This window comes from Rhincodon typus, chromosome 39 (genome assembly GCF_021869965.1).
Source record: "Rhincodon typus isolate 14 chromosome 39, sRhiTyp1.1, whole genome shotgun sequence".
NCBI lineage: Eukaryota > Metazoa > Chordata > Chondrichthyes > Orectolobiformes > Rhincodontidae > Rhincodon > Rhincodon typus.
The window spans coordinates 5,652,542-5,667,568 of NC_063370.1; the positions used below are offsets into that span (position 1 = coordinate 5,652,542).

At 46.8% G+C, this 15,027-nt stretch overlaps 1 protein-coding gene across 1 annotated transcript in view; it reads right to left on the reverse strand.

Annotated features, from left to right (window-relative positions):
• LOC109916823 (transcription factor RelB-like) overlaps positions 1–15,027 on the reverse strand; it is a 52,892-nt gene that overhangs the window by 11,381 nt on the left and 26,484 nt on the right. Inside the window, exons 5-9 of the mRNA XM_048618174.1 lie at positions 14,006–14,097; positions 8,057–8,182; positions 5,573–5,677; positions 2,223–2,438; positions 860–925 (exon numbers count right to left, since the gene is read on the reverse strand). Coding sequence (XP_048474131.1) covers positions 860–925; positions 2,223–2,438; positions 5,573–5,677; positions 8,057–8,182; positions 14,006–14,097 — 605 coding nt within the window. The remainder of the gene's footprint in view (positions 1–859; positions 926–2,222; positions 2,439–5,572; positions 5,678–8,056; positions 8,183–14,005; positions 14,098–15,027) is intronic.

Sequence of the window (15,027 nt, forward strand, 5' to 3'; positions counted from 1 at the left end):
TGGATTGGCCATGCTAAATTACCCTATAGTGTTCAGGGATGTGCAGGCTGGGTGGGTTAGCCATGGGGAATGCAGGGTTACAGGGATAGGGTGGGGAGCTGGGACTGGGCAGGATATAAGTGAAGGGTCAGCGTAGATTTGATGGGTCGAATGGCCTGCTTCCACACTGTAGGGATTCTGTAAGTGTAGATTTATGAATGAATTAAATTTGAATTCCATTAGCTGCCACGGTGGGATTTGAACCCCTGTCCCCAAAGCATTAGCCTAGGCCTCTGGATTACTAGGCCCACTGTGCCACTAATTCTAACTTCTAAAGGCTCCCTTTCTTCAAAATTCATAAGATATGGCAAAACCAGCCTTTATTGCCCAAACCTAATTACCCAGAGAGCAGTTTGAGCATTATCCACATCGCTGTGGGTCACAGATAGGCCAGACCAGGCAAGGATAGCAGATTTCCTCCACTTAAAGGACATTACTGAACCAAATTTTATTCTTACAACAACCGTCAGAGATTGAGTGGTCGGCATTAGGCTATTTGAAATGAATTTTTATTGCATTAAAAGTTTCGCCATCTGCCATGGTGGGATTTGAACCCAAAATGTTAACCTGAGGGGCCTGGATTACTAACCCAATGATATTAGCACTACACCATCATCTCACCTCTCTTAATATCATCTATTCTGTTGGTTATACATCACTGCTGCTCTGTTAAACTCCTCAGTGTCTTCTGCTTCACTGAAGGCACAGGAAGAATTGAGAAACCACTGATGACACGATTCCAAAATGAACCCATTCATTCAAAAGTATCAAAGCAGACATGGAAGATTAAAATCCAGCCAGTATCGAACTCAGGACTCACCCATTAAGGTGTTGATCGAAGGGAACTTGATCTTTCTCGAGCATTTGCTCCGAACTCCATAAGCATCTGTCAGAAAACAACAGAGGGTAATTGCACAGAACGCCTTCCCAGAAACACCTTAAAACGTGGCGCATAGCTGTCCCAAGCATTTGCACCGCGCCCTCCAGCTCAAAGGCTTGACCCCTGTTGCAATCTGTAAGCCACTGTTTAAGAGGGCAGTGGAGACAAGTTCGGTAATGGCTGCCCAGAGGGCACTGGGGGGTAAACTTAAAACACAAAACGTTTGCGGGGCCGAAGGGGGCAGGGAGCATGAGGGAGTGAATATCATCCAATAGCTCAACTGAAGAGACAGCACAGGCACAAGGGGCCAAATGGCTTCCTTGTGTCTACGCAATTCTACAATTGATTGAAACATTCAAGATGCTGACGAGGCTTAACCAGGTAGGTGTGAAGAGGATATTTCCTTTTGTAGGAACAGTTTAAAAATAAGGGATTGCCCGTTTGGACAAAGAGAAGGACGCTTTTTTTCTTTCTTAACAAGGATTACAGGTCTTTAGAGCTTTCTTCTTGAAAAGCTGGTGGAAGAAGAGCTTTTGAATCTTTTAAAGGAAGCAATAGATCAATTCTTGCTAAGTGGACAAAGGTTATCGGGTAGGTGGGATTGTGGAGTTGAGGTCACAATCAGATCCGCCACGGTCTTATCGAATGGTGCAGCAGGCCCGAAGGGCTGAATGGCCTGCTCCTAACTTGGACATGTTCAGCTGATGCACAGGGGCTAAGCACATTAGTGTCAACCCAAAGCTCTCCGATTGCTGCATCAACATCCTACCCCATTAGGTGGTCAGGAACAAAAACAGAAGTTGCTGGAAAAGCTCAGCAGGTCTGGCAGCATCTGTGAAGGGGGAAAACAGAGTTAACGTTTCGGGCCCGGTGACTCTTCCTCAGAACCGGACCCGAAACGTTAACTCTGTTTTCTCCTTCACAAACGCTGCCAGACCTGCTGAGCTTTTCCAGCAACTTCTGTTTTTGTTCCTGATTTGCAGCATCCGCGGTTCTTTCGGTTTTTATTTCCCATTAGGCGGTCTCCTGGTGCGGTGGGTGGCGTCCCTGCCTCTCAGGTTCGAGTCGCACTCCGGAGCTCGTTGGCCTTGGCAGGACGCGATACTGTTAATCAGTCTGCTAACCCTCCCAGTCACTGCGCAACAGGGGAGAGAAAGTAAACGTGGGAGGAGATATGAAACAAACAAATTCTAAACCACCCCCACCCCTCCTCGACACCGCACTTGACCCAAGCTACACCCCCCTTGTCCCACCCATGTCTGTTAACACCTGGGGAGTGTGACAGTCCGTTTTGGTGCATTACCATTTAGTTTTGGGAGGTAACGGAACTCAAAGGACTCGCTGTATTCCTTGTCAGATGGACGGTACAGTTGCAGCTTCACAGTGACAGGTTCCTGGATGTCGATGTCGCAGTACGGCGGCGTTTTGAACACGATGGCGATCTGCCGGTGAACGTCAGTTTGAGAGAAGACCCCCTTCGCCTCCCAGTTGCCTTTTGAGAAGACGACGGCGATGTCTTCTGCACGAGGAAGAGAAGATTCTTGAATAGACACGCTTCCTCGCCTCCCTCCAGCGTCCACAAGTTGACTTACTCCACTTCTCTCCCGCAACCTCCTCCCCCCACCACCCAACATTTAAAAAAAAACACAAAACTTAGGGTCAGAGATAACAGAGTGTGGAACTGGAGGAACGCAGCAGGCCAGTCAGCATCAGAGGAGCAGGAAAGTTGACGTTTCGGGTTGGGACGCTTCTTCAGAAATGGGAGAGGGATGGGAGCTCTGAAATAAATAGAGGGAGAAGGGGTGGGGCTGGGGAAGGTAGGTGGGATGGTGATAGGTGAGTGCAGGTAGGGAGTGGTGGGGATTGGTCAGTGAGGTGAGGGGAGCAGATGGGTGGGAGCTTAGGGTCACTCAAGATTTAGTCAAACGATCTCCCTGGTATTGTTAAAAAGAATTACATTGGGTCAGTAGAGAGAACCTGGTGGTGAGCCAGGGAAGGCAGTATGTTAGCCCAATATTTAAGAAGGGAGAGGGGTGAAGGTAGTGGAGATCTGTGGGCATGTTTGTTGACTTGTTGACATTGGTAGTACAGAAAATGTTAGAGCATGTTATAAGTAACATGACTTCTCAAAAAGCCTGGTAAAATTGAACACAGTCAACATTGTCTTCCAAAATCGGGGAATCCTGTTTGATAAACTTGCTGGTGTTTTTGAGGATGTCACTTGTAGCATTAACAAGGGAGATCCGGAGGATGTGGTGTATTGGGATTTGCAGAAGGCTTTTGAGAAGACTCCACACAGGAGGTCAAATAAATAAATTTAGACCACATGGGATTGGGAGAATATGGATTGAGAATTGGTGAAGCGACAGAAAGCAGAGAGTAGGAATAAGTAGGAATAAGGATCATTCTCAGGATGGTAGGTTGCTACTAGTGGTGTGCCACAAGAGTCAGAGTTAGGTCCACAACTATTCACAATAATGTATGAATGATCTGGAGGCCAATTTCCAAATTTGCCTATGACACCAAACTGGGTGGAAGTTGTGAACAGGATGCATGGAGGCTTCAGAGGACTTGGGCAGGCTAAATAAAAGGACTAGAATGTGGGAGACAGATTATAATGTGAACAACTTACTCATTTTGGTAGAAAAAAGACTGAAAAGACAGAATATTTCTTGCGTGGGGAGAGAGGGGTTGGAACTTGTGACTGTCAAAAAGGGACCTGGGTGTCCTTGTTCATGAGTCATGTTAATGCCAGTTATTATTCATGTAAGCAAAGAAAGGCAAACTGTAGATTGGCTATCATCATTGCAAGATGATTTAAGTAAAGCTATTTCCCTTCAATTGTATTGAGGCTAGGAGAGACCGTACTTGGAGTATTGTGCACAATTTTGGTCTCCTTTTTGGAGGAAGGACGGAGAGCAGTGGAGGCTCATCAGATTAATCCCTAAATGTTGGGATTGTTTTCTCAGGAGAGTTTGAGGAAATTAGGCCTCTACTCCCTAGAGTTTCAAAGAATGAGGGCTGACCTAATTAATACAAAAATTCTTACAGAGCATGACAAGGTGAACATAGATGACATGTACCCTCCAAAGAGAACAGAACATCATCTCAGCATTAGGGATAGGTCATTGAAGACTGAGATGAGGAGGAATTTCTTCACCCAGAGGATGGTGAACATTTGAAATCTTTACCCCAAGCTCAAGACAGAATTTAAAAGATTTCCGGAGATTAATGACATTATGGGATATGGGGGCAGCATGGGAAATCGGCATTGAGGTAGATATCAGCTTTGACCTAACAGAATGGAAGAGCAGGCTTGATGGGCTGAATGGCGTATTTTTGTTCCAGTGTTTCTGCAACAAGGTTGGGGGAGGTGGGAAGGCATTAAAATAAGAGCCAGTCCATTCAGGGATGGTATCAAGAGACATTTCTTCACATAAAGAGAAGTGAAAATTTGGAATGCTCTCCCCCAAACAGCTGTTGAGGCTGCTGGGTGGGGGTCAAAGAGATCAATAGACATTTTTCTGGGGAGAATGTTAAGGTTAATGGAACCAAAACAGATGGAGTTAAGATATAGGCAAAAATAGAAATTGCCAGAAAAGGTCAGCAGGTCAGGCAGCATCTCGGGCAGGAAAGAAATCAGAGTCACCCTTCCTCAGAACCAGCAATTTCTATCACCCTTCCTCAGAACTCAGCTTTTCCAGCAATTTCTATCCTCGAGTTGAAATGTTAACTCTGATTGACCTGCTGAGCTTTTCCGGCAATTTCCATTTTTGTCTCTGATTTACAGCATCCGCAGTTCTTTTGCTTTTTATTGAGTTAAGATACAGATCGGCTAGGATTTAACTGAATGAACAGCTTCAAGGAGCTGAGTGGTCTCCTGTCCCTATGAGAATTTAATCTCTTTATAACCCTGCTGCCCATCTCCAAACTCACACCAAGTCCCGTTCCTCTATTACCCCAGAGATTGATGATTACACTGGCTCCTAGTAAGCGATGAGATGATTTAAGACCCTTCCATCCCCTTGCCCTGCTCCTTATCACTCATCTACTCCAACCCTAAAATCTTTAGAGATACCTGTGCTCCTCCAAATCCAGTCTCTTTCAAGGACAGCGGCATTAATGGCCGTTTCTTCAGCTTCCTGAATCCCTAGGTGTGGAATTCCCTTCCTAAACCTCTGCTTCACCTGCCTTCTTTGACCAAGCTTTTGGACCCCTATCCTAATATCTCTTCATGTCACTTGGTGTCATATTTTGTTTTCTCTATAACACCTGTCTGTGAAACTCTTTAAAATGTTTTAATTCAGGGAAGGTGCCTCACAAGTACAAAGTTGTTGCTTTATCTGAAAAATTACATGCAGATATTATAGCCACTGTTGCAAGTAAAACAATTATAGGAACGCTTCCTCACCCCAGCGATGCTGTGAAACTCTGAATATTCTCAGAACCACAAATCTGACTGTGCCTGTCGTCAATGTCTGCTGCCATCGTGTTACCAAAGATGTTGAAAACAATAAATGCGAAACACAAATGCTGGCTGTTGGAGATTAAGACTGGGAGGGAGAAACTCAATGGGTCAGGCAGCATTTGCAGGGAGTCAAATGGAGTTAACGTTTCAGGGTCAATGGCCTCTCACAGGGCGAATGCAAATACCTTTCTGCACCTTGTCACACAGGAGAAACAGCTCCTCCCCTCCTGTGCAAACCCCGTTGTCTTTGTTCAAGCGACAGATTCGCAGCTCCGAAGTGTTCGTCGCCTCTAGAATTGAAATATTGAGCTTTGTGAGTTCAATGTTAGGATGAAAATCTCCGCTTACCTAATTATTTTACATTCCCAATGTTACTCACTCCACTATTGGCGGCCGTGACTTAAGAATACCTGGGCCCTAAGCCCTGATGTTCTCAACTTAAACCCCTCCGGCTTTCAGCTAGTCCCTTAAATCTACCTTTTCCTTCATTCATTCACGGGATGAGGGCGTCGCTGGCTAGGCAGCTTTTATGGCCCATCTCTAATTGCCCAGAGGGCAGTTAAGAGTCAACCACATTACTGTGGGTCTGGAGTCACATGTAGGCCTGACCAGGTAAGGATGGCAGTCTCCTTCCCTAAAGGACATTAGTGATCCAGATGGTTTCTTTCCTGACAATTGTCAATGGATTCGCAGTCATCATTAGACTGTTAATTCTGGATATTTACTGAATTCAATTTCCACCATCTGCCTTGGTGGGATTCAAACCCGGGTCCCCAGAACATTATCTGGGTCTCTGGAGTAACAGTCCAGCGATAATACCAGGAGGCCATTGCCTCCCGTCAAGCATGCATTTGGTCTTCCATTCTCATATTTCACTGTCAGATTTTCCTAGCTAACACTCCAATGAGCAGCCTTGAGATATTCTATTTTAGGGATGCTATACGAATGAACTTTGCTGTTTAGAAATTGCTTTTGGAAGCAAACTCTACAATATCCCTGCACCCCAGGAAATCTGCAACCTCGCAGATATCTGGTCGGCATGGATGAGTTGGACCGAAGGGTCTGTTTCTGCATTGTACGTCTCTATGACTCTGAGTTCTGAAACACCGAGTGACTATTTGCCAAAACAGAAGGCACTGGATTCGAGTTCCAGGCCAGAGACATGACTCGACCGCAAAATCCAGACTGACGTTCCCAGTGCTGCATTGTCTGAGGTGCAGCCTTTTGGGGGGGTGCAACTTTAACAATGAGCCTCCCCTTGTCATCCCTGATCGGCCCTCGCTAGTGACAGCAAATTATCTCATGGCAGCTCGTCTACAATTAATCACTAATTAATCTCCTCGTTGTTTGTGTGCTGTGTATGACTTCCCTCGGTAACATGCAATGGCCTGCCCAGTTGGAACTCATCACCTGAGCCCTTTAGAAAACATACGCAGTGGGCTTTGCAATGTAAATTTCTAATTGGCTGCGCGGGTAGTTGTTGATGGTGGTTAATAGTTAAACAGAAACAGAAAAGTCACGGTGATATGGTGGTGGGAAAATCGTTAGGTCAGGTGTGGCAACACCTCCAGGTATTAAAACAAACAGGTTGACCCAGGTTCCCAGGTATCCTTGAAGAGAGAGCATGTCCATCGATACTCTTGATGCCTTTAGAGAGACGTGGGCACTTCAAGTTGTGGAGTACGTTATTTCCCCTTCCTGCCCCGCCTACCTCCCCTTCACCTTCTGACAGTTAGCATTGTCCTTAGTGGGCTTGGCATATCAATAACCAATTGGCTACATGGGTGATTTACTCGTTAATAGATGAAGGATTAAAATGTCACAGAGATTTGGTGATGGAGAGAGAGAAAAAAAAGTTCAGTTGTGTGCAATGGCACTTCTGGAGAAAACAAAACTAGGGTGGCACAGTGGTTAGCACTGCTGCCTCACAGCGCCAGGGACCCGGGTTTGATTCCACCCTCCGGCGACTGTCTGTGTGCGGAGTTTGCACATTCTCCCTGTGGCTGCGTGGGTTTGCTCTGGTTTCCTCCCACAGTCCCAAAGATGTGCAAGTTAGGGCAGATTGGCCGTACTAAATTGTCCCATAGTGTCCAGGGATGTGTGGGTTAGCCATGGGAAATGCAGGGTTATATGGTGGGGGTTGGGTCTGGGTGGGATGCTGTTCATAGGAGCGGTGTGGACTTGATGGGCCAAATGGCCCACTTCCCACTGTAGGGATTCTAATGAACTGTCTGCCTTGGGCTGGACTAGCCCAAGTACACCATGGGTAGTGGTTGTGTTTTGGTGTTCACCAAGAAATGATGTTCCTTTCTATATTATACAGCACTTAACCCATAGCCTCCCATGCCATGGCATCACAAGTGCACATTTAAATGCTGTATTGCTTTTTTTGTTCATGTTTGGCAGAGGTAGATAGATTCGTTATTAACGAGGGAGTCAAGTTTCATCAGGGGCAGGTGGGAATGTGGAACTGTGGCCACAAACATACCAGCCACGGCCTTATTGAATGGTGGAGCAGGCTTGAAGGGCTGAATGGCCTGCTCCGGCTCCGAATTCTTAAGTTTGTGTGGGAAGGAAAAGAGACGGAGTGGCGCGACGGGTGGAGATTTTGGACAGAGGGAGCTTGCCAGCTGAAAAACAGGTGCACAGCCAAAAAAGGCCCGCCGTACTTTTGTCGTAGATCGGATCCGATAGGACGGGGGCCAGGGCCAAATTCGTCTCTTGGATAAAGGCCTGGAAGCAAAGCCGAACCACATTCATGTCGACGTCTTCCGAACACCTCGCAGAGTCACCAACTGTAAGGGAAAAGGGAAACCTGTCAGCCATATGACATAACCAACAAACCCCACCCACCACCCACCACCGCCCCCCCCCCCACCCCCCCACCCACAACCGACGGCCCTATCTCAGCAAACCCCCGAAGCCCTAACCAAGCTCTGAATACCAGCAAAAGCAGTCGTTGTGCACAGGTTTGGGACAGGCCAGCCCTAGGGCCTAAGTACAAACCCCGTACGCAGAGGTGCCTCACGAATGAGTGTCCCTCCTCGGCATGGATTAGGGATTTGCCAACAAGTAACAAACACAGAGCGGGGAATAAATGGGGCCATTCTCCTGAATCCATTTTCTGAAAAAGGGTCTAGGCCCGAAACGTCAGCCTTCCTGCTCCTCTGATGCTGCTTGGCCTGCTGTGTTCATCCAGCTCTACACCTTGTTATCCCATTCTCCTGTGACCAGGTTGTGACAAGTGGGGTGCCACAAGGAACATTACTTGGGCCCCAGCTGTTCACAATATACACCGATTCAGATTATTCAGTTCAATAATTTTAGGGCCTAAACTCTCCCATGTCCAGGCCCCCCACCCCACACACCAGGCCTTGCTACCACGTAGCCTGCCATTACACACCCCCTGTTCTTAGTCACTAACAGTCCCCATTAACAGCTATTCACCCTCCCACCCTGATCGTTAGCAACTCCTTTGTCTGTCCAACTGTCTTTCTCTCTCTTTGGGCTCTATCATATCATTTACTCCCTACCCCACCCACCTCCCTATTTTCTGCAGATAAACTGACGTTTTCCCAGCCACCAGCAGTTCTGAGGAAGGGTCACTGGACCCGAAACATTAACTCTGTTTTCTCCTTCACAGACGCTGCCAGATCTGCTGAGTTTTTCCAGCAACTTCTGTTTTTGTTCCTGATTTGCAGCATCCGCAGTTCTTTTGGTTTTTACACCAATTCAGAATTGGGGGCCAAACATAATATTTCCAAGTTTGTGCGGTTATGTGGCTGAGTGATTAAAAGCACTAACTGTGTCTCCTTGGAGTTGTATTTATCTAAATTTGAGGAGGCTATTGTGCCATAGTGGTAGTGTCCCTACCTGTGAGCCAGGGGAACTCAGGCTCAAGTCCCACCTGCTCAAGGTTTTTTTTTTAAATTCATTCACGGGATGAGGGCATCATTGACAAGCATTCATTGTCCATCTTGTCCAGTTAAGAGTCAACCACATCGCTGTGGGTCTGGAGTCACACGTAGGCCAGACCAGGTAAGGATAGCAGTTTCCTTCCCTAAAGGACATTAGTGAACCGGATGGGTTTGTCCGACAATGGATTCATGCTCATCATTAAACGCTTAATTCCTGACACTTTTTTATTGAATTCAAGTTCCGTGCCATGGTGGGATTTGAAACCAGGTTACCTGGATTTCTGGATTAGCAGGAATTTGAATTTAAAAAAATCTGGAGTTAAGAGTCTAACAATGACTGTGAATCCATTGTCGATTATTGGAAAAACCCATCTGGTTCACTAATGTCCTTTAAGGAAGGAAACTGCCATCCTTACCTGGTCTGGCCCACATGTGACTCCAGACTCACAGCAATGTGGTTGACTCTTAACTGCCCTCTGGGCAATTAGGGATGGGCAACAAAAGCTGGCCTGGCCAGCAACGCCCGCGTCTCATGTATGAATAAATTTTTAAAAATAATGCAGGTAAGATATTTCTCCCTGGAGGAGGTGAAATTATTTCGCTCAGATGGTGATGAATCTGTAGAATTCTCTAGCCCAGAAGTTCAGTCTTCAAGTATATTTATATGTAGAGATTGATAGACTTCTAAACACTGATGGTGTAAAGTCGCTATGGCCACAGTGGTGGGGGTGGGAGAAAAGATACTGACATGGACGATCAGCCATGGTCACATTGAATGGCAAAGCAGGCTAGATGGGCTGAAGGGCTGACTCCTGCTCTCGAGTGACTCCCATTGGCCAAATAACAACATTGGGCTATTTGTACCGGGCTACGCGCTACAAATTATTCAGAACCAACGGCCAAGTTGCTTCCGTGCTCCAGCCAGAGTTTGCTTTCCTCCACAATTCAGTAGAAGCGGAAAGGCAGCAAAAACGAATCCAGTTTTGCGTGTGGCTCAAACCGAGCCAAGTTACCGAGGGCAAGGGCGAACACACAATACCTAATGAACGACTCGGATTCTCAAAAGCTGGGGACTCCCCCCCCACCCCCCCCCCCCTCCATCAGTGTGAGTTTCTGAGATGCAGCTTCTGATAACAGACATGGCAAAAAAGGGTTTGCTGAGTCCTGACTCATTTATGTCAAATTGCTGGTTAGACGGACAAGATACACATGCAACATGTTCGTTGGAGAGCTTTCTTGTTTTGAGAAAACAAAGCCTCGCTTTGACCTTGGGGTAGCTATCATTCTCCCCCCCACCGCCACCCAATGCTTTAATTCGTTCACAGGATGGTTGTCTATCCCAGCGTTTATTAGCTGGACCTTAAGGCCCAGACTGCAATTAATAGTCAACCACATTTGCTATGGGTCTGGAGTCACATGTAGGCCGGACCAGGTAAGGGCAGTGGATTTCATTTCCTAAAGGAGTCGAATGGGATTTTACATCAATCAACATTATTGTAGGTTTTTTTTCATTCCAGTTTTTGTTTTGAAAGTTGAAATCAAATTTCACCGTCTGCCCAGGTAGGATTTGAACCCAGGTCCCAAGAGCGTTCATCTGGGCTTCCCGATAATAGCGATATTATCGCTACACTACTGCCACCTCATTTGTTCACAGGATGTGGGCGATTGTGGCCCAGCATTTATTGCCCATCCCTAATTGCCCCCTTGAGAAGGTGGAGGTGAGCTGTCTTCTTGAACCGCTGCAGTCCATGGGCTGTCCTTAGGGAGGGAGTTCTAGGATTCTGACCCAGTGACACTGAAGGAATGGCGATATATTTCCAAGTTGGGATGGTGAGGGGCTTGGAGGGGAACTCACAGGGGGTGGTGTTCCCATGTATCTGCTGCCCTTGTCCTTCTAGATGGAAGTGGCCATGGGTTTGGAAGGTGCTGTGTGAGGATCTTTGGTGAATTTCTGCAGTGTGTCTTGTGCTGCTACTGAGCATCGGTGGTGGAGGGAGTGGGATGTTTGTGGATGTGGTGCCAATCAAGAGGCTGCTTTGTCCTGGATGGTGTCAAGCTTCCTGAGTGTTGTTGGGGTTGCCCCCATCCAGGGCAAGTGAGGAGTATTTCATCACACTCCTGGCTTGTGCCTTGTGAACAGGTTTTGGGGAGTCAGGGGGTGAGCTACTCGATCCTGAATCTCTAAAGGCTGCCGGTTTCAATTTGCCACCATCGGTGGGGGCAGGTTATTAGGGCTACTTGGGATGCAACCAGAGAGACACTCCCTGTCCTCAATGCCCACCAACGAGGGTCAAAGGGCATAGTTTTCATGCTTTGCGGTAGCTCCAGGAGTGTGGCATTCCTTCACCATTGACACTGGCCAATGTGGTGCGCTTGAGTTTCGGAGGTTAATTGTACAAGAGTCAGCATGACCCTGACCCAGTAAAGTCCAAATGCAGTCCCAACTGGCTGTTTATCAGGCAACTTGCACTCAGGAAGGTGAGGCACGGGGACAGACAGAGACAGAAAGAAAGAGAGAGAGAAAACGTGAGAGAGGGGGGAAAGAAAAAGAGAGAAATAAAGGAAGAAAGAAAGAAGGTGGGGGGAGGGATTGCCAGGGTCTTTATAACCCTTGCAACCTCTTGCGCTCAGCGATAAAGTGGCTGTGGTTATGCCAATGAATCATTTCACTCCGCAGGGGCGAGGCTGTTTTAACAGGAGAGGACAGCACCAGTCATCTACAATTTGTGAAGTGAGAAGCTTCCTGTTTGTGCTGGCTCTGCTCTGTCGCTCTGTTCCTGGGGTTTTGGCGAGCTGCCACAGCCTATGGGAGAGCCTCTGTGGTCTCTTAGCCGTTAAATTTAACTCTCTATCTTTGTCACGTAGCAACAATAACCGTTAGAAACTAATAGCAAGCTAAACCAGCTGGCTCCAAACGGCACAAGGGCATTTGCATCTCCTGCCAAATTTAAGCGAAATTGAGCTGCAGACAAGGACCCTGGTAACGACTGGAAAAACCCAGGGAAGTCTGTCCTGATCGCACACAAACGACAGAGACAGGCACCCAAGCTCAGAGGCACACAAACACACTCTCAGACAACACTCATCCATATGCATGGACAGGCGCACAGAAATAGGCACACAAACACTCTCAGGCACTGAAAGACGGGCATGCGCGTGCGTGCACACACATGCACATGATCAAAAACACACAGACAAAATGCAGAGCAGGTACACACTTGCATATATATATGCACATGCATGAGCATACACACACACACACAAAAACACACAGACAAAACGCAGAGGCAGGCACAATATGCACATGCATCAGTATGCACACACACACACACACACATACACACATACACAAAAACACATAGGCAGGTACACACTTGCATATATATATGCACATGCATGTGCCTGAGCATACACGCACACACACACACAAAAACACACAGACAAAACATAGAGGCAGGCACACACTTGCATATACATATGCACATGCATGAGCATGTGCACACACACACACAAAACACAGAGGCAAGTGCACACTTGCATATACACATGCACATGCATGTGTGTGAGCACGGGTGCACACACACACTCTCACACACACGCAGACATATGCTCATTCATCACTGATGCTCAGTTGCAGCAATGTGTACCATCTACAAACTGCTGTGTAGAAATTCGCGAAGGTTTCATTGACACCAACTTCCAAATCCGTGATCTCTACCACCCTGAAGGGGGCAAGGGCAGCAGATACATGGGGACACCACCCCCTGCAAGTTCCCCTCCATGCCACTCACCACCCTGACTTGGAAGTATATCGCCATTCCATCAGTGTCGCAAACCCCTCTCTGTTTCAGCGCACCACATGGACTGTGCTGGTTCAAAAAGGTGGCTCACCACCATCACCAGCTTCTCGTGAGGCTGGGAATAAATGCAGGGATGCCCACTCATCTCCCATGATTGAATGAAGAACAAAAAAGAACGAATTAAAAGCTAGCTCCAAGGTGATCACGTATAACTACTATGAATGGTCATAAAAAAACCCATCTGGTTCACTAATGTCCTTTAGGGAAGGAAATCTGCCATCCTTACCTGGCCTGGCCTACATGTGACTCCAGACCCACAGCAACAGAGTTGACTCTTTGTTAGGTATGATTCTTAGGGCTAAAGAGATGAAAGGGTATGGGGGTGAAAGCAGGGACAGGGGACTGCGTTGGATGATCAGCCCACTCCAGCTTCCATTTTTTCTGTTCCTGCGTTTAACCATCCTCTGGGGCCTAGCTGATAACACCAACATCCCATTAACAAATTTAAAAAATTATATGTACTTGTAAGGCTGAGGTAGAATGATTTTTTTAATCCACAAGGGAGAAGAGTTATTTGGTTGGAGGTGCTGGAGGGCAGGGTGCAGGAACTAGTCTCGAGACCACAATCATATCAGGCACAAACTTATTGAATGGTACAGAGCAGTTATAAGGGGCCGAATGGCCTACTCCTGCTCCTAATTCCTATGCTTTACATTCAGTTAACAAATTCATGCATCCTTTTGTTTAAAAATTGTCTTGCAACTTGTTCTGCCCCTTCTAAAGGTTTCTGTACACGCACCCAGTGTTTCATTCTGTCCTACAGTATTTAATTGTTGCTGTGAAAGTTGATTGGGTGAAAAGAAAAATGATTTTCTAACAAATCACGCAAACTTTGACTCACCATTGAAAGGATCGATCCCGAGTTTCAGCCGGTGTTCCAGGGCTTTCCCGATCTCTTTCTTTTTCATGCACTGAATGCCCAGATTAGCAAAACTGGAAAGACAGAAAGAGAGCGAGCAGTGTGAACAGACACATGCAGCTCACAGAGACAAACCACAACTGCAGATACAGTCAACAGCTAGCACCACAGGGGTCACAGGGCTGGACTGGCAACTCAGTAGGTCATAGATTCAGCAACACATTCGTGCCATAAATTTCCGAACTTGTGTGGAAATGGCTATCCTTTGCACAAGGAAAGCTATCACTTGTGAAGTGGGGAAAGGGGGGGGGTCATAAGGTCATACAGCATGAAAACAGACCCTTTGGTCTAACCAGTCCATGCCAACCATGTTCCCAAACCAAACTACTTCCACCCTGCCTGTGTTTGACCCTTATCCCTCCAAACCTTTCCTATCCATGTACTTATCCAAATGTCTTTTAAATGTTGTAACTATACCCACATCCACCACTTCCTCTGGCAGCTCATTCCACACACAAACCACTCTCTGTGTAAAAAAAGTTGTCCCCTCATGTCTTTTTAAAACTTTCTCCTCTCGCCTTAAAAATATGCCCCCACCCTAGGGAAAACAGCCTTGATATTTCGCCTTATCTATGCATCTCGTGATTTTATAAACCTCTGTAAGGTCACCCCTCAACCTCCTACGCTCCAGTGAAACAAAAACCAGCCTATCTTTATAACTCAAACCTTTCATTCCTAGCAACATTGTGGTAAATCTTTTCTGAACCCTCTCCAAGTTACTAATATCCTTCCCTGCCTTTGGAAGTTCACAGTACTCCAAAAGAGGCTTCGCCAACACCCTGTGCGACCTCAACATGAGATCCCAACGGTGGGCGTGAGACCACTGGAAAGGGTGCAGAGCAGATTAACCAGGACATGGTCCGGGCTGGAGATTTTCAGTTGTGAAGAGAGATTGGACAGGCTGGGATTGTTTCTCCTTGGAGCAGAGGAGACTTGAGAGGGGA